Source organism: Miniopterus schreibersii (genome assembly GCF_964146895.1).
Source record: "Miniopterus schreibersii genome assembly, chromosome: Y".
NCBI classification, from domain to species: Eukaryota; Metazoa; Chordata; class Mammalia; order Chiroptera; family Miniopteridae; genus Miniopterus; species Miniopterus schreibersii.
The window spans coordinates 996,935-1,021,613 of record NC_138120.1 but is presented as its reverse complement, the minus strand read 5'-3'; the positions used below and the strand labels follow the sequence as shown (position 1 = coordinate 1,021,613).

Genomic DNA, 24,679 nt, shown 5'->3' with positions numbered 1-24,679 from the left:
AAAAAAGAAAAAAAAAAGTGACTTTCCTTCCACCCGGCCCCCAAATCCATCCCTGGCTCCGAGATCGGAACAACTCTAAGTGAGAAACAGAGCGACAGTGAACGTCAGGGTTTAAAATGAGACATCCTCCAACGCCAGGCATTCAGCCACGTGACGCATTCGCTCCGAAATTGGGGCTCAGGAGGCAGCAGGCTCGCCGGACGTTTTCTGTTGGTTTTGCAAACAACGTGCACCTTTTCTTCTCGGGGGACAGGATTCGGCGGCCTCAGCAGAAATGACCGGTGAGCCTTCATCTGAGCAAGTCTCATGCGAGTCGGGGGGTTTGGCGAGACCTCTGAGGATACAGGGTCACGTCGCTTGGCCCCTGGGTGGCAGGGGGGGGGCAAAGCTTCAAAGCTCTGAGGCTCCCCCAATATCGAGGTCACACCGTACACCTATCCTTAGGTGGGTGATATACACTCGTCGCCTTAAAACCCAGCCACACCGGCCGGGCTCTACCACGGCGTTTAATTGCACCATGATCTGTATAAATTCAGGACCCCTAATGCCAGGGCGCACCAAAGACGGGCTCCACTGCTCCAGGAGCCCAGGACCCCAGGAAGCAGCCTCTCTGGCCTCTCCCGCGGGGGGGACCCGCCGTCTGATTTTCCACCCCACCTGTAAGCACTGCAGGTACTTACGTGTCCCGAGTGGCCGCTTTCAGGTGACGGGGGGGTGTCACTCACTACCCCTGTCGGCCCCAAAGGCTCATCAGCGGGCCTGGCTGCCGAATTTGCACTCTGCTCCTGGGCGTGAGGTGCTGAATTTGCAGGCGGCACCTCAGGGCCACCGAGACAAACCTGCGCAAAACACAGACAGGCTTAGGGAGCTTTCCCTGCATCTGTCTTTCCAACTCTCCAGCCGCCCTCCGAGGCCCAAGGCCCATCCCGTCCTCTGGGTGCCCAGCGATTCCCCCAACCGTCCGTATTTACCAAACACAAGCTCGCCGACGAATGCCCCACGCACTTGCGAAAGGGACCCCACGAATCCAAGCAACACTTATTAATATTATCAGTTTTTAATTCTCGCGTTAGGATATTTTTCTTCCAGGGCTTTTCGGACAGAGAGAGAGAAACATTGACGGGAGAGAGACACGTCGATGGGTTGCCTGCCTCTCACACGCACCCCAACTGGGGCCGGGGATGGAGCCTACAACTGAAGTATGTGCCTTTGGTTGGAATCGAACCCAGGACGCTTCATTCCACAGGCGGAAGCTCTAACCGCAGAGCCAGGGCATATGCATAATTTATAAACATCCTGAGCAGGCCATGCCCGGAGCGGGGCACACCCCACCCCCGGCTGACCGCACGGAGAACCCCCAGGACAGACAGGGTGACGGGTGGCCCTGGACACAGCTGCTGGCTCTGTGGCGAGAAGGCCCACCCAGCACAGCCGCGTGGAGCGCAGGTCCTAGAGGCCCACGCGGGGCTCCCGGCGTGGTTATTCCTCCCGCCCACCAGATGCTAACTCGTGCTTTCGTTCACAAGCAACCTCGGGCCGACACGTGCCAGCGGGAAACACAGACACGAATCTGCTGCTGCTCGCTAGTGTCAAAGGATCCGAGACACAGCCCTGGGCGGTGTGCTCAGTGGTTAGAGCTTCAGTGCTTAAAATAAAATAAAATAATAAAATAAAATAAAATAAAATAATAAAATAAAATATAAAATAAAATAAAATAAAATAAAATATAAAATAAAATAAAATAATAAAATAAAATAAAATAAATAAAATAAAATATAAAATAAAATAAAATAATAAAATAAAATAAAATAATAAAATAAAATAAAATAAAAATAAGCCCATGCACCCAAAGGGTGACAGGTTTGATTCCCGGTCAAGGTCATGTACCTGGGTTTGCAGGTTCGATCCCCAGCCCAGTCGGGGTGTGTGCGGGAGGCAACCCATCAATGGGTCTCTCTCACCTCCATGTCTCTCCCCCTCCCTCCTTTCCACTCTCTCTAAAAAAAAAACAAAAAACAAAAAACAAAACTATGGGAAAAATACCCTTAAGTGACAATTAACAACAACAAAAAGAATCAGAGAGGCTTTTTTTTAAAAAAAAAAGAAACATTTAAAAAAGCAGCATTGTCAACGTTAAAAGAAGAATTGTTTGAGATTTCCCAAGCCATGTATTTCCTGATACTCGACTCCATGGTACCAGTCAATGTGCTGATTTTAAAAAATCATCAAGGGCCTCGCAGACAGTGTGGCTCAGTGGTTGAGCATCAATCCATGACCCCCGAGGTCACGGGTTCGATTCCTGATCAGGGCACACGCCTGGGCTGTGGGCTCGATGCCCAGCAGGGGGCGTGCAGGAGGCAGCCGATCCATGACTCTCATCATTGATGTTTGTATCTTCCCTCTCCCTTCCTGTCTCTCTAAAAGAATCAATCAATAAATATATATATAAATTATCCAGAAATACTTCCCTAAAACCTAATTTTCAAAAGGCCTTTTGCAAGGCGCTTGTGTCCCATGTTAAATTGACAGCACACACTTCATGATGTCATGCCTGCAGGGTTATCATTGTATTTCTTTAAAAAAAGACCAAATGGGTGTCAATCAACAATTTTTTAAAAACTCCTTCTCAGAAACGTCCCCGGGTTGCAATTTCAGTGGACAATGGAAAGTGGAACGTGTCTCTTCAAGTGATGCAGGAAATCAGTCGTCTTCAGCCGTTTATCTATGAGGAGGCTCTTTCCCTGATGAACGAAGCTAATTTAAATAATTTAATTTTTTTGCATGATTTATGCATCGGTCCGCTACATTAAAGCAGCATTGTGGCTCATTAGAATCATTATTTTGAGCCAAAAAATAGAAAAAAAAGAAAAAAAAAGGCCACTTGTCTATTATCTTTCTGTGTGAAATCCCGTATGTGGAGACGGAAGGGGGCAGATTTGATGGAAATACGCTCGGTGTTGATGGTGGAGCGTTTATCTCTGCTCTCAACTCTTGGTTTATTTTTATTAATAGGCTTTTATTGATTTTTTTTAGAGAGAAAGAAGAAGAGAGACAGAGAGAGGCATCAATGACGATACTTGCCGATTGCCTGCCTCCCGCACGCCCCCTACTGGGGATCGAGCCCACAACCCAGGCATGTGGCCTGAGTGGGAATCGAACCGGCGACCGTTTCGTGGACAGGATGGTGCTCAACCAACTGAGCCACAGCAGCCAAGCTCTTAGTTCATTGCTTAAAATTTTGTAAATTAGCCCGGCTGGGTGTGGCTCAGCAGTTGAGCATCGACCTAGGATCCGGGAGATCCGGGTTCGATTCCCGGTCAGGGCACATGCCCGGGTTGCGGGCTAGGCAGCCGATCAATGACTCTCTCATCATTGATGTTTCTATCTCTCTCTCTCTCTCCCCCTCCTTTCCTGTCTCTGAAATCAATAAAGATATGTTTAAAAAAAATTAAAAAATAAAAAATAAAATTTTGTAAATTAAAGCATAGATGGCATAGAATATCATATTATCTTCCAGGGTACAGCATAGTGACGTGACATTTCAATGCGATGACCACCATAAGTCTAGAAACCCTCTGTCACCGTGCAAAGTTGCTACAATATTACTATTACTACCATGCAAAGTTGCTACAATATTACTATTACCGCCGTGCAAAGTTGCTACAATGTTACTATTACCACCGTGCAAAGTTGCTACAATATTACTATTACTGCCATGCAAAGTTGCTACAATATTACTATTACCGCCATGCAAAGTTGCTACAATATTACTATTACTGCCGTGCAAAGTTGCTACAATATTACTATTACTGCCATGCAAAGTTGCTACAATATTACTATTACCACCATGCAATGTTGCTACAATATTACTATTACTAATTTGTTAATCGTCACCCGAGGATTTTTTTTGTATTGATTTTTAGAGAGAGTGGAAGTAAAGGAGCGAGCGGAAGAGAGTGAGAGAGAAATATTGATGTGAGAGACACGTATGGATTGGTTGCCCCGATCAGAGCCGGGAATGGGACTTGCAACCCAGGCACGTGTCCTTTGGGTGGGAATAGAACCTGAGACCCATTGGTCTGGGGGGCTGGCGGTCTAACCACTGAGCAACACCGGCCAGGGCCAAGTTAGGACAGTATTATTCAGCCTGTTCTCAACTCTTGCATTCATTCGAAGGGAATTCCCGCCACTCACTGTGTGTCTCGGAGATGCATGGCCCTGCCCGTCCCGGACGCTTCTGTAGAGAGGCAGGATGCTGCGCTGGTAGATGCTCCACCAGAGGTTGAGAAAGGCCGCCTGGTGCTGGGCGGCCATCCCAGAGCCTTCCTCCAAAACCGAGCCAGTCTGCGGATTATACCTGTAGTTCCAAGGCTTGGTGGACCCCAAAAAGTGGACCACCTTAGCACTGGAGCCGAATCTGAGAAGAAAACACAGAGAAGTTTTTCTGCTTGCAAGTGTCCAGACACGCACAGAAAGCAACCAGAACCACAAGGCCCGTCAAAGAGATGTCTTGTGGGGTATTGACAATTGTGGAATCACCACCACTTTGACTTGTAGTTATTTTGTGCAAAGATATATTATCTATCTGTCGATCTTTCTATATATATTTATTCATTTATTTATAAACTTACTTACGCATGTATGCATGCATCTAAAAAATAATCATCCCGGCCAGGCATGGCTCAGCGGTTGAGCATCAACCTATGAACCAGGAGGTCAGGGTTCGATTCCAGGTCAGGGCACATGCCCGGGGTGCAGGCTCGATCCCCAGTCGGGGGCGGGCAGGAGGCAGCCGATCAATGACTCTCTCATCATTGATGTTTCTCTCTCTCTCTCCCTCTCCCTTCCTCTCTCTCTGAAAAACAAGGGGAAAAATATCCTAGGGGGAAGATTTAAAAAAAAAAAAAAAAAAAGCAAGCTCTGGAAATCTGAAGACTTGTCTTCAGATTTTCAATTTTCATTTATAACTATGTGGGTAGTACAGCAGCCGAGCGCAAACGTTTCAGTCCCAGGAGCTCTTGACCTTCTTAAAAACCACTGGGGACCCCAAAAGCTTTGCTTTTGTGAATTCTATCTACACGCATTTACAGGAAAAAGTTAAAACTGGGGAGTTAGAAACTGTATTTATCGATTCATTGGAAAGCAATCGACCCATTATAGGTGAATATCAATTTATAATATTAACAACATTCATGCGTATTGCAAATTACAGATATTAAAATTATTTTTAGAATATCTGTGTTCCAAAAAAGAATTATAAAAAGGCTGACATTGACCGTTTTAAGCTCTTTTTTAAAAAAACCCTGTCTCCATTCAGTGCATTGCTTTATCACTCCCTGTAGTTCCTGTAAAAATCCCACCGGATGCTTATGAAAAACGGAGAGTGAAAAAGAAAGGGAAATACCATCTCAGAATTATTATTATTTTTTTTTTAAATTCTTTTGACTTTGCAGACCCTGGGAAGTGTTGCGGGGAACCCCCCCCCTCCCCCAGCAGGAGTTCCCTGGGCAACACTTTGGGAACCAGTGCCCTAAGGATGATTTTATAATTATGAGCCATGGGGGGGGGACTTAATTTTTTGTTGTTTTCCCAAAAGCTGATGTAGATTCTGAGTGAGAAGCTTGCTCCTGGTGATGTGGGCACCCGGTGGGGGGGACACTCACTTTCTGAAGGCGGGGCTGTAGGTGTAGGCGGTGTTGCTGCTCAGGTTGTAGATGAAGGGCAAGTGCTTCCGAATGTCCGCTGTGGGCCAGCTGCTGAAGAAACTGTTCAGCAGGCCTTGGTCAGCCCCTAAAACGGTGAACAGACACCCAGAGGAGCTAAGAAAGGGGGGCTCCAGGTGCTGAGAGGGTGCGATGGGCATTCGAAGGGCATTCAAGGTCACTGACTGCACCTCTCCTCTCTGCCTGCTAAGTTAAACGTTGTCCTTGTCTCCAAGTAGGACGCCGTTCGTTTTTATTAATCGCCAGCAGCAATTAATAAATTATCCCTAATGGTAATACTATTCATTACTTTTCATCAACACCGTTTATGGTCATAGCTTTAATCCTGTTAACTGATGCCATTAACTAAACACCATTAATGCCATTCCATGAATTTTAAAAACCCGTATTCTCTCCAAAATTCTCCACTGATAACAAAACCATGCATAATAAAACGGCCTAGTCTTCAAAATTCGACTTTTTTCCCCACAGCAAGTCAGCCGGCTTCCTTAGGGCCCCCTTTCTTTCCCAGACACAATTCTTCATCGATATCGAATATATTTTTTTAACATTATAAACACCCTAGCGATTTTTTTCCATCTCTTCAATGCCCTTTGAGTCACATTTTTGGCGCCGGGTCGGCTCCATTTAATTCTTCCTTTCCTTTTTACATCAGGGGTTGGCCGACTAAAGTCTGCGTTTCTTTTTTTACAAATAAAGTTTTATTGGGACACAGGTGCATTGGGTGGAGTCTTGTCAATGACTACTTTCACTCTACAAACGCAGAATTAAATATTTGCAACAGACATCGCTAAAAAAAATGTTTTCTCTGGCCAGGCCAGCGCGGCTCAGTCGGTTGAGGGTTTGGGGAGGTCACGGGTTCGATTCCCGGTCACGGCACATGCCCAGGTTGCAGGCTCGATGGGTCTCTCTGTTTCTTGCCCACAGAGTAGGACGTGTTCATTCTTCCTGCCACCTGCTGGCCGTATCCTTGGGTCCCTGCCTCTCCCTGATGTCAAGCCGTCAGTCGCAGACATGGGCACGGGGCAGGGCTATGGGTCCACACGTTTCCCATGTCCCATCACCTACCATCAAAGCTGCCGTGGTCGGTGGCATGCTGCAGCAGGAGGCCGTGGGTCTCCAGCGACGGTTGGAAGACAAAGACCCCGCTGTTGAAGCAATCAGGCCAGCCGGGATCCGGGGCTGCCGACAACTCGCCCCTGTCAAACAGCTCGTCCACGTTGGACAGCACCTGGCGAAAGAGCAGGGCACGGAAACCTGTAGTCGTTCACCTGGGGCCTCCGGTGCGCAGGTGAGAAATGAAGGAGGGGCTTGAGGATGGGCCAAAGAGTGTTCGGGGATTGCAACCTGCACCCAATTTTTTTTTTAAATATATTTTTATTGATTTCAGAGAGAGAGAGAAAGGGAGAGCGAGAAAGAGAGAAACATCAATGATGAGAGTCATTGATCGGCTGCCTCCTGCACGCCCCCTACTGGGGATCGAGCCTGCAACCCGGGCATGTGCCCCGACCAGGAATTGAACCCTGACCTCCTGGTTCACAGGTCAACGCTCGACCACTGAGCCACACTGGCCTAGCCTATGCCGTTTTTTGAGGGACTTTTTTTTCTCTTAAGTCAGGTGCACATAACAACATGTTGGTCAACAATGGACTGAATATATGACAATGGCCCCAGGGACCTGGAAAATTCTTATTGTGTGGTGACATTGTTGCCATTGCAAAGTGATCGCCATTGAAACACTGTAGCACAACATAGTACATATGTATCTGTGATATGAGGCTGGTGTTAACAGACCTATTGCCATATATATAAAACTATAGCACAGAACCCTGGCCAGGTGGCTTGGTGGGTTGGATGGAGCATCATCCTACACATGAAAAAGGTTCCAGGTTCGATTCCTGGTCAGGGCACATAGCTAGGTTGTGGGTTCAATCCCCAGTCGAGGTGGATATAGGGTTTGAGGTTGAACCTGCAACCCAGGTACATACCCTTGACTGGGAATCGAACCTGGGACCCTTAGGTACACGGGCCAATACTCTTATAACCACTGAGCCACACCACCCAGGGCAATCTTTGGGTAGAATAAATGTTGATGTGAATGAGAGATCCATGCTACCTGCTGGGAACCTACCCAAAGGTAGCAGCCTGCTGAAGGAATGGGGAAGGATGGTCTCTCACGGGTTTCTCAACACGTGGGCCGCCTCGTTCTCACAATCCCGCTGTACTCACCAGGGTGTCTGCATCCAGAAAGACACACTTGCTGTAATGGGTGAGAGTCCAGCAGTGAAGCTTGGTGAGGGTGACCCCGAGCTCAGGTCTCTTGAGAAAGGCCAGGTGGATATAGTCCGCACTGTCTATCAGATTTACCTCCACGACCTCATCGAACATCCTTGAAAGGACGACCCTAGAAGAGACATTTACCAAATACCAGGAGAATTGAAGAGCATCGAACAGAAGATAGGTCTCTTAAGCAGGACACCCCTTGCCCTGGCCGGTGTGGCTCAGTGGTAGAGTGTCGGCCTGTGCACCTGAGGGTCCCAGGTTCGATTCCCAATCAAGAGCATGTACCTGGGTTGCAGGTCGATCCCAGGACCCGGATGAGGGGTGTGAGGGAGGCAACTGATCAATGTGTCACTCTCACATCGATGTTTCTCTCTCTCCTTCTTTCTCCCCCCCCCCCTCTAAAAATTAATGGAAAATAAATATCCTAAGAAAGACTGATTCAGGTTAGGTGTTAGGAAGGCACCTCTCTCTCCTTGCAAAATGCCTGGCAGTGAGGATCGAAGGCTGAGGAGGTAGCAGCCAACCGATGTTCACGGCCGTGTCTACCAGTGTTTGCTTTTCGTATTTGCAACTCACATTGTTAGTCGCATACAAGTTTGAGACTCCAAAGCAAGACTCTAGCTTTTATCAAAGTGGAATCTGCTTCCCTTCCGTCGATTTACTTATGTTTGCTTAGATTCTATTTCAGATGCATTCATTTATTTGTTTAGCAGTGCTTTGTATAAAACTCTTTGTTCTTTCTTGGATTCACATTTCAACCTGTTTGAGCATCCCTTCAGGTAACTTTTTTTTTCCCCCTCAAAGGTCTTCAAGGAACAAAATATTTGAGCTTCTGCATATTTGAAACGTCTTTATTTTGCTCTCGAATTCCATGAATTGGGTTGAGCACAGACATTTCTTTTCGGGATGATTTTGCCCCAGAGCTTTGCAAGATCAGCCATCCCACTCAATACCACGGAAAATGCTCAATCTAATATCCTTTCTCAGAGTTGAAATTCGATGTCGGTTATTTCCTCTACTTCATTCCCTCTGCCTTTTATTTTCTTTACGAAACTCTTATCATCACACAGTTGTTGGAGCTTCTGAGTCTATCTTTTGATATTCAGTAGTAGCTTTTTGTGGTACTCTACATTTATTTGTGATTTCTCACCCTGGCTGGTTTGCCTCAGTGGTTAGTGCTTTGCCTCATGGACCTAAGGGTGGCGGGTTTGATTCCCAGTCAAGGGCATGTACCTGGGTTGCAGGTTCAATCCCCGGCTCCCGTTGGGTCATGTGCAGGAGGCAACCAATCGATGTGTCTCTCACATCATCAATGTTTCTCTCTCACCCCATCCTGCTCTCTTGCACTGTCCCTAAAAAAAAATCAATGGAAAAAATATCCTCGGGTAAGTCTTCACAAAGTAATAATAGTATCTGTGATTTCTCATCACACAGTGTTGAAAGAAACTTTATCTCTAAGAAAGTACCACTCCATCACCAATATCATCCCCCTGCTTCCTGCTTAATTATTTATGGAATTTATGGCATCCTCCTGGTTCTTTAAAGATCATGGGGTGAGGGCAAGAGAAATACCACTCTACGTTGCTACAAATAGCACTGTAATTTTGGTCCTTCAACTCTCTGGTTCAGTACTGCCCATTTCCCTAAAACAAATTCCTACAAGTAGAATTAAATCTCTTCATGAATACAGTCTGTTTGAAGTGATGAGCCTGTGGGTCTCAGTTTGTGTCCCTGCAAAACAAAATTCCCCCGGCTTCCACATTTGTACGGCGTAAACTTTGTTTATGGAGAAACAAGAAACAGAGGAAATTTCCTTCAAATGCATCTTTTGATTTCAATATACCATAGGGCACCGTTCCTAAACCCTCCCAGTGATGGTAAAAAACACAGCATATCCTACACAACAAGCTCAGTCTGCAACACTGAACTCCTTCTAGCATCCCTTCATGTTGCTTCTAAATATTTTAATTTTTGAGTGGACTGAAAGACTGAAAAAAAAAAAAAAGTTACTGACTCTTAACATTACATTTTTACTTGCCTCTTGACCTGTTAAAAAGTCCAACAATTTTTTCAGTAACAAGCATCCTAAGTAGTTCCAAGCTTGAGAATCTCTACCTGTTGCTTTCCCAAGAAATGGTCAACTTGGCTGGGTATAAAAGTCATTTGTCCTAAAACTGGCTTCATGACTCTCTCTCATCACTATTCTCTGACCTTTAATATTATATGAAGAAGTTGGATTTCTTTTTTTCCCCCTCTTTGCAGACAAGCTTGCTCTTATCTTGGAAGCCTAGAGATAACATTACCATTGCGATATTGAAAATTCTCATATATATGTATGTCTTGGTTTGGGTTTTTTTTGGTTTTCTCATGCTCGATGATGGCCATTTTCTCTGGTACTTCTCCAAATACATCTTTGTTTATTGAGAAACAAGAAAAACAGGACGTTTTTCTCCAAGTGCATCTTTGTTGGTTGAGATGATTTTACTGGCTTTGAGCTTCTCATTGGGTACATCTGTGTTTTACAGGGTCCTTATCTTCTTTTCTGATACTGGCAGGATCTCCCATGTCCCATAGCATTGATTCTGTAATCTGCAGATCTTATTTTGTTTAATAATTTCTCTAAAAAGGTTTGCTTTTTTATATATATATAAGTCTTTATTGATTTCAGAGAGAGAGGAAGGGAGAGGCAGAGAGAGAGAGAGAGAAACATCAATGATGAGAGTCATTGATCGGCTGCCTCCTGCACGCCCCCTACTGGGAATCAAGCCCACAACCCGGGCATGTGCCCTGACTAGGAATCGAACCAGTGACCTCCTGGTTCATAGATCGTCGCTCAACCACTGAGCCACACTGGTCTGGTGAAAGGTTTAATTTCTTAAATAATCTTATGTACTCAATACATTTCCCCATCCCACTCTGTTCCTGTTTTGCATGCCTAGATCATTTTCCACTCAGTCTGTTGTCTCCTCTCACTTTTTCTCAACGAGTCCCTAATTTCCTGAATTTTATGAAAAGCACACTTTGGATGTTTTCCAGCTTCATTTTCCCATTTCCTGCAATAACTTTTCTGCACAAGTACACTCTTCCTCTGAATTTGAGCATGATGATCCCAGCTTAACTTGAACATTATGTTTTCAAGCTCCACGTGGATTTTCATTCTTCTGCACATTTACCCCCCAAACAAGAAGTGGGCTGTGTCACCTGATAGTCCCTCAGGAGTGGCTGCTGGGTTCTCCTGCTTCCCCCACTAAGAACCTCCTTAAGACCAGAGCTCCCCTTTTTAAATCTAAACAGCCCTTGCTGCTACGTCTACCTGGGACCATCACTCCCTGGGACAACCATCCAGCGTACCAAGGACAACCTTGATTCCACACGAGGAGGGGCCAGGAGGGCACAGGTGTGTCTCCAAGTCTTACCTGAGCAGGTTGGACACGTCAGGAGTAATTAACACCACCAGCTTCCTGGTCGCCCTGTGGTTCCTCAGCGACTGCCCCAGGACCAGGGCCCCCTGGCAGTAGGTGTCGTTGGTGGCCAGGGTCACAAACGCCTGGTCAGACACTGTGGATATGCACAGAAACACCAGTTACGCTCCTGGTGGGTCTCATGGGATGGCAGGGTTGGTGGTCACCCCACATCCCCTCTTAAGCTTCAAAACTCTTGTAGAGTAACTGGTTAGTATTCTAAAATGTTCATTGGTAATCGTTTATGTGTGTATTTTCATTTATTTTATTTTATTATTTTACTTTATTTTTAAATTATATTTTATTTATTTATGTTTCATTTATATTTTTAAATTTTATTATTTTATTTTATTATTTATTATTATTTTTAACCCTCACCTGAGGATGTGTTTTTTATTGATTTTAGAAGAGAGAGGAAGGGAGAGGGAGAGGGAGAGGAGAGGGAGAGGGAGAGGGAGAGGGAGAGGGAGAGGGAGAGGGAGAGGGAGAGGAGAGGGAGAGGGAGAGGGAGAGGGAGAGGGAGAGGGAGAGGGGAGGAGGGGAGAGGAGAGGGAGAGGGAGAGGGAGAGGGAGAGGGAGAGGGAGAGATTGATGTGAGAAACATCGATAGGTCGCAACCTGGGTATGTGCGCTGACCAGGAATTGAACCCACAACCCTTCAGTGTATGGAGTGATTCTCAGCCAACTGAGTCACACCAGCCAGGGCTACGTACTTTCATTTAAACACACACACACACACACACACACACACACACACACACACATGGGTAATGTGAGGGAACCGTGGACATGAGGCCAAGTCAACCAGAGAACAATTAAAATTCCCTAGGCCTTGGCCGGGTAGCTCAATTGGTTGGAGCATTGTCCCAATATGCCAAGGTTATGGGTTCGCTCCCCAGTCAGGGCACGCACAAGAATCAATCTAGGACTGCATCCATGAGGCGACCGATGAATGCATAAATAAGTGAAACAACAAATCGGTGTTTCTCTCTCCCCCTCCTTTCCTCTCTCTTTCTAAAAGCAATAAATAAATAAAAATAAAAATTTCCTGATGCTACAGCCCCTTCTTTTATTTTGCATTCGAGTCTTAGAACTTCACCCCAAATATCTGAATCTTAGGGCAGGGAAGGAAAAAACAAAGCGAAAGTTGCAGTAGCAGTGGGATTATCTGAGCTCCAACCAAGATGCCCATCCCCCAACTCAAAAGAATGGTGCCCTGTGAAGAGGGGCCCGGACCCATTAAATTCTGCACCAGCCAGTTGTTGAAAAGACTTCAACTCAAGGATCTATGAAGCGGAGGAGAGGGGAGAAAGAAGATACATTGTTTCGTTCACCCAGAGTTCTCCGGTTACTGTCTCAACGTGAGAGGGAGAAACTCAAACAGCAGATACACTTTATAGCAATTTTAAGTCTGAGTACATACTCAGGACCTTAACCTTCCCAGGGACTTTTAAACAATGTATTTCTTGCTCCCTTGCTCCCCCCCCCCCCCCCCCCCCCGAGCTTGTTGCCAGGATAAAGACGAAGGCTTGAAGAAATCTGTGCCTTGTGGGGCTGCCGTGCAGTTGGAGGAAATTAAAATTCACAGCCTGCAGCCCTCAGGTCTCACAGCCCAGAGCTGCCCCTCTCCAGGCCCCCAGCCCTGCCTGGGCAGCACTGAGAGCGAGCGAGGGAGCGAGGGAGCGAGGGAGGGAGGGAGGGAGGGAGGGAGGGAGGGAGGGAGGGAGGGAGCAAGACTCACAGTCGGGCTAAATATAACAGCACGAGGGGGGTTTCCGAGGTCTGTTTCCCTGGGGCTGATGCCTGGACCGTCACATTCCATTGGGGTAGAGTCCCAAAGGAGCCTGTCCCGACAGGGTCCTGTCTACACATTGTTGGTGGGTGGGGTATGTTGGTTGTTTTTTTCTTGAATTGAGAAGTTAGGAGAATTCCTGGCATTTCCGTGGTGAGTGGAGTGTAACAGAGCAAACTTCAGAACTCCATCTGCACCTCAAAAGATATCTACCTATCATCTGTCTATTATCTATCTATCTATCTATCTATCTATCTATCTATCTATCTATCATCTATCTATCTATCTATCTATCATCTATCTATCTATATCTATCTATCTATCTATCTATCTATCTACCTACCTATCAGCTATCATCTATCTATCTATCATCTATCTATCTATCATCTATATCTATCTATCTATCTATCTATCTATCTATCATCTATCTATCAGCTATCATCTATCTATCATCTATCTATCTATCTATCTATCTATCTATCTATCTATCTATCATCTATCTATCTACCTATCTATGTATCTATCAGCTATCATCTATCTATCATCTATCTATCTATCTATCTATCTATCATCATCTATCATCTATCATCTATCTATATCTATCTATTATCATGTATCTATCATCTAAATATCTAGCCATCTCTTTTTTTTTTTTAACTGGCTTAAAACAACACCGTGTTTACTTTCTAGGGACACAGGTAGTATTTACAGATACATAAAATCGACGTAACCATCTGATGGGAAATGTGAGGAGCGTAGTTTGGCCACGAGGAGTTGGACAGGTGAGGAGATATCCAAGTGGGTTCCCCTCGCTGAAGAGATCACAACAATTTGATTTTCTACCACCTCGTGTTTCCGACCCACTGGGTGTCGACACGTTAGCTGCTTCCCAATGAGAAACACCAACATCTAAGGCAGGGGGGAGCCGAGAGATTGGGGAGCAGGAGGAATCGCCATGGCCTGTGCAGGGAGGCGAGGCTGATCACCAGAGAGGTCTGTGGGGAACCCACATGACTGAGGCATGGGGAGAGTCAAAGATCACCTACATCAGAGTGAAGGGGTGCAGGCAGGTAGAGGGGTGCCTGATTTACTGAGTATAGGGACAGGGCTACACATACAGAGCGGGGTTTATAAAACTGACCCTGTTGTAATTAACTAGTTATTGATAACAGGAAAGGAGCAAAGGGAAGGCAAGCATTACAGGCATTTCGGCAGCTTCGCCAGGAAGCTACAGCTTTACACGCCCCAGGGAGCCACCAGTCTATTTCCTGCTGATCGCTGGGGGAAGGGACTGGACAGGGGGGAGATAGACGCATGCCCAGTAAAGTTGAGGGGGGACTAGGGAAGGTACTTGCCTGTCAGTGACACCTGGGAACAGGGCATTGGCCAGAATGGGCATGACCACTGTCAGGGCAAGAAATTTGGGATACGCAATCCCCTAAATAAAGGAGTTCACTCTCTTGGTTGACTCTTGGCTTTCAAATGCTCCCCTGCATTCCCCTGTGTGGCTCATGCCCCTGTGGACCCCACACACAATAGGCTGCAACTAGCCTGATGCTGAACTGGACCCGGCTCCACCATGGAGCAGAAACTCTGGACACTGGCTTTGCTTCTAGCTCTGCTGAATCCCCAGCTGCACCTCTTCCAGGACTGGAATAAGGGAAATGGAACTTTGGAAACCCAGGGACGTAGCTCCACCCAAATAAAAATCATTCATTCTCCTGTGCGAGTCTCAGGAAATTCTTTTTCTCGAGATATCAGAAGGACTCTATCCACCCAGCACTCAGTGGTGAAGGGGGTCCCCCAACTTTTCTCATAAAAAAAGCTACTCGACTTTCTCTTTGCTGACGATGGAAAGAGACTATCGATCTTACAAATCGAATGATGAGACAGCACCAGCGATGGGAAGAGGCCCTCTCCCCGCCGACCCCCGAGACTCCAAGGCACACTCTGAAGGTTGGATACAATGTTGCAAACCCTCACAATCTAACTACAAAGTGACACCAGTGGATCTTAATGTAACAGAGGATGCAAATTCATTGCTACAGCCTCCCATGGAAGAAGCTACCAGTGAGGGAGTTTTGGGGTGGCCCCAAACAACATCCGCAGTTATCCAAAGGCCGCCTTTCGCCCTGGCTGGTATTGCTCAGTCGTTAGAGCATCAGCCCATGGACCCAAGTGTCAAAGGTTCGATTCCCAGTCAAGGGCACCTATCTGGGTTGCAGGTTTGACTAGGGCACGTGCAGGAAGCAACCAATCGATGTGTCTCTCTCACATCAATGTTTCTCCCTCTCTCTCTCTCTCCCTCGCCCCCCCTCCTTCCACTCTCTCTAAAGATCAAATGGAAAAAATATCCTTGCGTGAGGATTAACCCTCCCCCCCCCCAAAAAAAACAACTATATTCTCGCAACTTTGAGCTCAGCCTGAAGATTTTGGTGGCTACAAGGTTTACAAGGAGCCTGTGAGAAATGTTTATGTCTATGTCTGGCCTGTGTGCCACTCAACCCATCTTCCAACCGGCCCCTGAGAAAACATGGGCAGCTTCCTCCTCTCGCCGGCCTGCCCTGCACTGAAAGGTGTGTTTGTTTCCTGCAAAGAGCTGAGAACCCACAGCGGGGCTTCTGCCTGGTTCCAGGGCTGATGAGGACATGTCCAAATGTCCAGGGCTCAATGCTGCCATTTATATGGGCCCCACAAGCTTTGCGGGGGAGCCTGGTGTTTCACCCTGGAGAGCAAGCTCCAAGCCGCTCTGTGGAACAGGGAGTCCTTTCTGCTTCTGCTCCGAGAGAGATCTCACCACCGCTCAGGAAGACGGCCCTTCTCCCTCTGCCCCAACGGTTTCCCTTTTTGTTGTTGTTAATCCTCAACTGAGGATATATTTCCATTAGTTTTTAAAGAGAGTGAAAGGGAGGGAGGGAGTGGGAAAGAGAGAGAGAGAAACATCAAAGTGAGAGAGACACATCGATTGGTTGCCTCTCGCATGTGCCCCAAGCAAGGCAAAGGATCTTACCTAAAACCCAGAAACCCAGGTAAGTGCTCTTGACTGGGAATCAAACCTGAGACCCTTATGTGTGCAGGCAGACACTAAGCACTGAGCCACGCCAGCCAGGACAGCAACCTACTTTAAAAAATAATTTTTTTTTAATGTTGTTTGTGGCCTGGCTGGCATGGCTCAGCTGTTGAGTGTCGACCTATGAACCAGGAGGTCCAGGTTCGATTCCCGGTCAGGGCACATGCCTGGGTTGTGGGCTCCACCCCCAGTGGGGGGCATGCAGGAGACAACTGATCAACGATTCTCTTTCATTGATGTTTCTACCTCTCTCTTTCCCTCTCCCTTCCTCTCTCTCTCTAAAAATCAATTTAAAAAATATTCAAAAATAAATAAATAAAATAATGTTGCTTGTGTATGACCAGCTCTGGTCTGGCCCAAGAGCCGGGTTGTCTTACGGATGCAAACAGAGCCGACATCATTCCTGTGGGTCCACGTGCCCATTCTAGGCCTCTGAAGTCAACTGTCCAAATCTGCCCTCCACCAAACCCAAAGGCGGACACAGAGGAATGAATCTGAGGCCTTGGGGACCAAACTTTGCCAAACACCCAGCCACCCTCCACCCATCACAAGCTCGCTGCCCTGCTGCCCCCGATTTTTATGGGAATAACTAAATACCATCATGGTCCCGACTCAGGAGAACCTCCAGGCACTGTCCTCCCAGAGTTTTGGGGGCCAAAACGTCTTCCCATCTGTTTCCATCAGTAAGAACCTGAGACCCTTCAATGTTTTGGCCAAGAAACTCACCCCTGGAAATCACCAGAAAACGACTTTTTTATTTTAAATCGTCCCCCAAGGATATTTTTTTCCATTGCTTTTCAGAGGGAAGGGAGAGAGAGAGAGAGGAACATGGGTGTGAGAGAGACACATCCATTGATTGCCTTCTGCCTGGCTCCTCGGGCCAGAGATGGAGCCTTGCAACCGGGGTTCGTTCCCTTGGCCTCACTTGGACCTGGGACCCTTCAGTCCCCCGGCGGACTCTAACCACTGAGCAAAACCGCCTAGAGCCCCAGAACTACTTTTTACGGAAAATATGAAATCTGAATGCCCCCAACACGCTGTAAACCGCCCCCTTCCAGCTGCCGAATCTCCAACCCCACCGGGCGCCTCCAGCATCTCCAACTTTGGGAGACTTCGGGGAAGCAGACAATGGGAAATAGGGGGTGGGGGGACTTGGGGAGATCCTGGGGGCACAGCGAGGGTCTCCCCAGCGCAGACTAACCTCACGCGTGCCAACGGGAACCGAGAGGCTGAAAGGAAGGGGCTTTCGCTCTCTCACTCACCCGGCATGGTCCGAGGCTCCGTGCGCCCTGGGCACCGACGGGCCGACGTGCGCCTGGGCGCGCTGGGGGGACTCTCGGGCCTCCAGCCGGGCCTGGCAGAAGCGTCGTCTCCAGGGGACCCTCGCTGAGTTCCCTGCCTGCGGGACACACCCGTGGCTGCAGCTCCAGCCCTCTGCCCACGGCTCGCTCCGTGCCACCTGGACGCAGCTGAACCCCGGCCACCTCCATGACCCCTGCGCCCCACGCCTCCTCCTCTGCGCTCGGGGACAGCCTCTGCCTCCCGGCCACGCTCCCCTCACCCCCTGTCGGCCCCGGAGTCATCAGCGCCCCCGCCGCGCCCCACACTTTCTCCAGGCTCCCAAGTCCCGCGCCACCAGGTGCGCCCCGCCCTTGCGTTTCTCTCCTGGGGGCGGTGGCCCCACCCTGACCCAATGGCACGCGGTTACCTGTTTCAACTCAGGTCCACCTCTGCGCCTCCTTACCCCCCTCACCTCGCCCCTCCCTGCGCCCTGGTTCCCGGATCCCCAACTGCGCCCCAGGGGCTTCCACGCGCCGCACCCCTGTGTCCCCAGCACCTCCAGCGCGCTCCCGCAGCCTCTATCTCTCGGACCCTTGAGTCCCTCCCCAAGCAGCTCCACTGGGCTCAGGCAGCCGGTGGCTATGGCTGGGAGGCCCTGCGGCCAGGGCCCGGCGATTGGCCGCTCCCCGGAAGCCCGGTCCCGCCCCTGCCCAGCCCCGCGGGCGCGGGTCTCCACCGCCCCGCAGCCCCGGCCCGCTGCGCCCGCGCGCCGCCTGCTGCCCGGCTCCTGCCGCCTGCCCGGAGAAGACCACGGAGGGGCCTGGGCAGCCAGCCTTTCCGAGCTCCGCCCCTGCTCCCTGGCGGCCCCCTCCCCGCTGAATCCCAGAGCCCGTGGTTTCCAGGTTTGTCCATTTATAACCTTTAACCAGCCAGGCCGAAAGCAAATGTTTGCAGTGGCCTCAAGGGCCTGGGCGCAAGGCCAGGGCGCTGTCCGCATAGAGGCCACGCTGGACACCTCCCAGCTCCGGACCTGCAGCCCGAGATCTGGTTGAAGGCAGGTGAGCGAAGGAAAGAGTAATGCAGGCCTGCGTGCAAGGGCGCGGGACTGTAGGAGTAAGTAAGTGGGTGGACGAGAGGCTGCGTGAGGGAATGAGTGATTCGACGCACACATGAGCCTGGGAATGGATGTATGCAGGTCCCGCTCATGAGTTGAGTGCTTGATGAGGGACCCACCGCACGAATGAACGAGTGAATGAGAGAATAAATGCACGGTGAGGAAGGAGCTAGGAGAGTAAGTCGTGAGTGCAGACACGAAGGGATGAATCTCTGGACTGGTGCGTGAGTGAGTCAACGAGCCAGGGGCTCTCGCAGGCACCAGTGAGTGGCTGAATGCATGAATTAGTTCATATATGCTTGAGTGAGAGAGTGAGTGAATGCATGGGTGCATGGGTCAGTGAATGGGTGGATGAATGAATGAGTGGATGCATGTGTGCATAAGTGAATGAGCTGGGTGGATAAATGAATGAGTGAGTACATGTGTGCATAAGTGAATGAGCTGGGTGGATAAATGAATGAGTGGATGCATGTGTGCATGAGTTGGGTGGATAAGTGAATGAGTGGATACATGTGTGCATAAGTGAATGAGTTGGGTGGATAAATGAATGAGTGAGTGCATGTGTGCATAAGTGAATGAGCTGGGTGAATGAATGAGTGAGTGAGTACATGTGTGCATAAGTGAATGAGTTGGGTGGATAAATGAATGAGTGAGTACATGTGTGCATAAGTGAATGAGCTGGGTGGATAAATGAATGAGTGAGTACATGTGTGCATAAGTGAATGAGCTGGGTGGATAAATGAATGACTGGATGCATGTGTGCATGAGTTGGGTGGATAAGTGAGTGAGTGGATGCATGTGTGCATAAGTGAATGAGTTGGGTGGATAAATGAATGAGTGAGGGCATGTGTGCATAAGTGAATGAGCTGGGTGGATAAATGAATGACTGGATGCATGTGTGCATGAGTTGGGTGGATAAGTGAGTGAGTGGATGCATGTGTGCATAAGTGAATGAGTTGGGTGGATAAATGAATGAGTGAGTGCATGTGTGCATAAGTGAATGAGCTGGGTGGATAAATGAATGAGTGAGTGCATGTGTGCATAAGTGAATGAGCTGGGTGGATAAATGAATGACTGGATGCATGTGTGCATGAGTGAATGAGTTGGGTGAATAAGTGAGTGAGTGGATGAGTTGGGTGGATAAATGAATGAGTGGATGCATGCGTGCATGACTGACAAAATGGATTCAGATGAAAATCAGTCCCCCTGAGCCTTTTGCATTCATGTCCCTCCTTACCTTGCAAAGCCCTAGAGCTGGAGATAAGGGACCTATCAGGGTCCCTCTGGTGATGATGGATTTAGATTAAGGCCACCAAGACCCAAGCCAGTAGGGACCTGTCCTAAGGCCCGTGGGCCCAGCCATTCCTCAGGACAGGTGTGCATTGGGGTAGGAGCCCTACTGAACCCAAATGCAGGACAGAGTGGAGGGTGTGGGCTGGGGTTGCCAGTCCTTAGGAGTTGTCCTGAGAAGTCACTGCTATTTCATGGGCTGTCCTGATGGTCAGTCGTTGGAGACTCATTCAAGTTGACCATCCAAAACCAGACAGGCCAAGGAGGTCTGCAGCTCAGGTGTGGCTCTGAGGGCCACCAGTTTGAAACCTCTGGCTGCAGCACCAGGTGGGAAGGAGGTGGGTACCCAGGGATACCCTGGAGGGCTGGCCATCTGGGATACTCACCTGGAAGGAACAGGAAAAGAATGCGTGATTGGGGTTAATGCTGCCTGCAGTGCAGGGGACATGTGAGCCATGGAGTGTCGTAGAGGGAAAGAGGAGACTGCCAGATGGATCGGAGAAGCCCTCAGGGAGGAGGCAGTAAAGGCAGGCAGTTATTTCAGGAACTCTGTGGATCTACTTGTTCCAACAGGTTGTCACTGTCCTGCAGCTCAAGCCTCCAGGGGACAAACATCAGCAGAGGGAGTCAACATTCCTGCTATGCAGGACTAAAGAACTAGGCGTCCTGCTCTACAGATATCACCTGGGGAGGGGGAAGGGGAGGGTCGTGTCCCCACTAAACCAGCCACCTGCCCCAGCAAGTTCATTCCGTATCACTTCGAGACCCTCAGGACAAACACCAACATAGTTTTAAAAGGCAAACAAGGTCTTTGTCTTATGATGAAAATGATTCTGACACCCCACCCCCACTCCCCGTGGACCTCTGGGTCTTGGGGTCACCCCCCTAGGGTTCCACATCTCACACTTTGAGAACCAACACAATTTAGGCTTCCGAAGGCGAGAGGTTTTTATATTTCATTTTATTTTTAAGTTGGTTTTTAAGATTAACATTAGAATACAGACCTTTACCTGTGGTGCCAAAAAGTAAATAATTTTAAAAATGTAAAATTTTTATAGAAATCAACAACAAAGTAAGTATGCAGCATAGAGATTTTAAAAGGGCCAAGAGATTGAAGGTTTGATCTGTGGCTCTGCTCCCAGCCCGGGTGGGAGGCAGTCGATGTGTCTCTCTCACATCAATGTTTCTCATTATCTCTCTCCCCCCCCTCCTCCCTCCCTTCCACTTTCTCTAAAAATCGATGGAAAAAATATCCCTGGGTGAAAATTTAAAAAATAATAATAAAAAAATTAAAGGGCTGAGAGAACATCGAGGGTGCTAAACCTCATTTGTAATGGGCACAGTGTGGTGTGGATGTCGTCCATCGCCTATCAGACAGGCATATTTTTCTGACTCCATAAGAGGAATCTAGTTGATGATTGATTAGGTAGATGATAGATAGATGATAGATGATAGATAGATAGATAGATAGATAGATAGATAGATAGATAGATGATAGATAGATAGATAGATAGATAGATAGATAGATAGATAGATAGATGATGATAGATGATAGATAGATAGATAGATAGATAGATAGATAGATAGATAGATAGATAGATAGATAGATAGATAGATAGATGATAGATGATAGATATAGATAGATAGATAGATAGATAGATAGATAGATAGATAGATAGATAGATAGATGATAGATGATAGATAGATAGATAGATAGATAGATAGATAGATAGATAGATAGATGATAGATATAGATAGATTGATAGATGATAGATATAAATTATAGATGGATAGATGATGATAGATAGATAGATAGATGATAGATAGATAGATGATAGATAGATAGATAGATAGATAGATAGATAGATAGATAGATAGATAGATAGATGATAGATAGATAGATAGATAGATAGATAGATAGATAGATATAGATGATGATAGATGATAGATATAGACGATTAGATAGATACATGATAGACAGATGATAGATAGATAGATATAGATAGATAGATAGATAGATAGATAGATAGATAGATAGATAGATAGATATAGATGATGATAGATGATAGATATAGATGATTAGATAGATACATGATAGACAGATGATAGATAGATAGGTAGGTAGATAGATAGATAGATAGATAGATAGATAGATAGATAGATAGATGATAGATAGATAGATAGATAGATATAGATGATGATAGATGATAGATATAGATGATTAGATAGATACATGATAGACAGATGATAGATAGATAGGTAGGTAGATAGATAGATAGATAGATAGATAGATAGATAGATAGATAGATAGATAGATATAGATGATGATAGATGATAGATATAGATGATTAGGTAGATACATGATAGACAGATGATAGATAGATAGGTAGATAGATAGATAGATAGATAGATAGATAGATAGATAGATAGACAGATATAGATGATTAGATAGATAGATGATAGATAGCCAGATGATAGATAGATTAGATAGATAGATGATGATAGATAGATAGATAGATAGATGATAGATAGATAGATAGATAGATAGATAGATAGATAGATAGATAGATAGATAGATAGATATAGATAGATAATAGGTGATGGATGAATAGATGGATGAATGGGTAGATTGATATGGACAAGGGAGAGACAAAGAAAGAGAGAAACGGGGGAAACACAAGGGGCCCCATGCACGGGCAGGGTTTCTCACACTCAGCATGACTGACATCTGGTGCTGGATGACTCTCTGATGTGGGGCGTCTTGTTCACTGTAGGGTATTGAGCAGCCTCCCTGGTCTCCACCCACCAGAGGCCAGGAGCAAGACCTCTCTCCCAGCTGTAACAACCAGAAGTGTCTCCACAATCACACTGGATTGAGAAACTCTTCCTGCAGCAAGAGAACCTGGGTAAGAGCCAGCTTGGGGCTGAACCAAGGAGAACCCTCTGCCAGGCCCCAAGAAAAGTGAAGGGAGCATTCCACCTTCCACAATCGCCCATAACGTCACCAAGGCTTGTCTCGGGATATCTTTCTGGAATCATCAAAGATGAAATCCAGTGAACACAATTGGGTCTGCATTCTCACAATGGCATCTCTCCCTTGAGTTGTTATTTAGCTGGTTAGACAAGCAGAGGGCTGGCTGCCTCTCTCCCGCCTCTGGGCAGCTCCCTCTCTACCACTTGGCTGACACATCTCTCTCCCCAAGTTGAGCAAAAGCCTCTGGGGTCCTTTCTGCTCATCGTGTCTCACCAGGAGCAAAAGTCAGGTCACTCTGGGCACATCCTGGGGACTCGCTTCTCAAGAGAGCTGAAGTCTTTGTTGTGCACTGTAAGGCATCCAGTAGCATCTCTGGTGTCCACCCGCCCATCCATCCATCCATCCATCCATCCATCCATCTATCCATCCATTCATCCATCAATGCATCCACCTATCCATCCATCCATCCATCCACCAATCCATCCATCCATCCATCTATCCATCCATCCATCCATCCATCCATCCATCCATCCATCCATCCATTTATCCATCCATCTATACATCCATCCATTTATTCATCCATCTATCCATCCATCCATCCATCCATCCATCCATCCATCCATTTATCCATCCATCTATACATCCATCCATCCACCTATCTATCCATCCACTCATCCATCCATCCATCCATCCATCCATCCATCCATCCATTTATCCATCCACCTATCCATCCATCCATCCACCCACCAATCCATCCATCCAGCCATCCATCCACCTATCCATCCATCCATCCATCCATCCATCCACCTATCCATCCATCCATCCATCCATCCACCCATCCATCCATCCATCCATCCATCCACCCATCCATCCACCATCCATCCATTCATTTGTCTTTCTCTAAAACCTGCAGAAATGTTTAAAGAGAAGGTTGAGGAGGAGCGAGCAGCTGCCTCTGTCTCCCAACACAAGCACCAGTAGATGTTACAGCATCTCCTGCCCCCACACCCACCCCACCCTCCCACCTGCCCTGAACCTGTGCTCAGGAAGCAGGGCAAAAGGAAGTAAGCCACAGGTGACCCTGGGCAAAGGGTAGTTCCATTTATAAACCCAGAGCACACATCCTGCCATGGGCGTTGCTGGGCTTCTATGTTTGCTGGTCTCCAGGAAGCACGGACACGGGCCACCTGGTGAGGTCCTTGATGGGTGGGTCAGCAGAAGGTGAGTCTGCACTGTCCTCAGGATGCTTTCTGGGAAAACGAGTCTTTTCTTCATACACCAGAAACACTATTACTGAAAAGATGTAAGACCTTTCTGGGGACAGATTTCAAACCCAGAAGCCACAAAAAAAGACGCCCAACAATTTGATTGTGTAACATGAATTTTTGTGACAAACGCCCTGTAACTAACTTGAAAGACAAGCAAAGAATGAGAGAAAATGTTTGTAATGTAGACACACATATATGTGTGTATCACAATTGAAATTTTATAACCATATTTTTAAAAATGTTTTTATTGATTTCAGAGAGAGAAAGGGAGAGGGAGAGAAAGATAGAAACAGCAATGATGAGAGAGAGTCATGGATCGGCTGCCTCCTGCACGCCCCCTACTGGGGATCGAGCCCCTCAACCCGGGCATGTGCCCTGACGGCGCAATTGAATTGGTTCATAGGTCGACACTCAACCACTGAG

The 24,679-nt window shown here is 47.3% G+C and overlaps 1 protein-coding gene and 1 long non-coding RNA gene across 8 annotated transcripts in view; one reads left to right on the top strand and one right to left on the bottom strand.

Annotated features, from left to right (window-relative positions):
• The window catches only part of LOC308552013 (glycogenin-2-like), a 30,096-nt gene extending 11,795 nt beyond the window's left edge, over positions 1-18,301 (bottom strand). For 4 of the 6 annotated variants that reach the window (XM_081126963.1, XM_081126964.1, XM_081126966.1 and 1 more), the window contains exons 1-8: positions 18,167-18,290; positions 17,592-17,728; positions 11,423-11,564; positions 7,953-8,127; positions 6,792-6,954; positions 5,664-5,790; positions 4,195-4,417; positions 681-839 (exon numbers count right to left, since the gene is read on the bottom strand). In XM_081126963.1, coding sequence (XP_080983089.1) covers positions 681-839; positions 4,195-4,417; positions 5,664-5,790; positions 6,792-6,954; positions 7,953-8,127; positions 11,423-11,564; positions 17,592-17,598 — 996 coding nt within the window. In that variant the 5' untranslated portion in view covers positions 17,599-17,728; positions 18,167-18,290. Of the gene's footprint in view, positions 1-680; positions 840-4,194; positions 4,418-5,663; positions 5,791-6,791; positions 6,955-7,952; positions 8,128-11,422; positions 11,565-17,591; positions 17,729-18,166 lie in introns of all 6 variants that reach the window. The other 2 variants (XM_081126968.1, XM_081126965.1) reach the window with 2 other exon arrangements.
• A 124-nt stretch (positions 18,302-18,425) lies between these two features.
• The window catches only part of LOC308552019, a 9,771-nt gene continuing 3,517 nt past the window's right edge, over positions 18,426-24,679 (top strand). The window contains exons 1-3 of one of the 2 annotated variants that reach the window (XR_013998090.1): positions 18,426-18,512; positions 22,789-22,920; positions 23,902-23,986. This is a non-coding gene — a long non-coding RNA (uncharacterized lncRNA). Of the gene's footprint in view, positions 18,513-22,788; positions 22,921-23,901; positions 23,987-24,679 lie in introns of those variants that run through there. The other variant, XR_013998089.1, reaches the window with a different exon arrangement.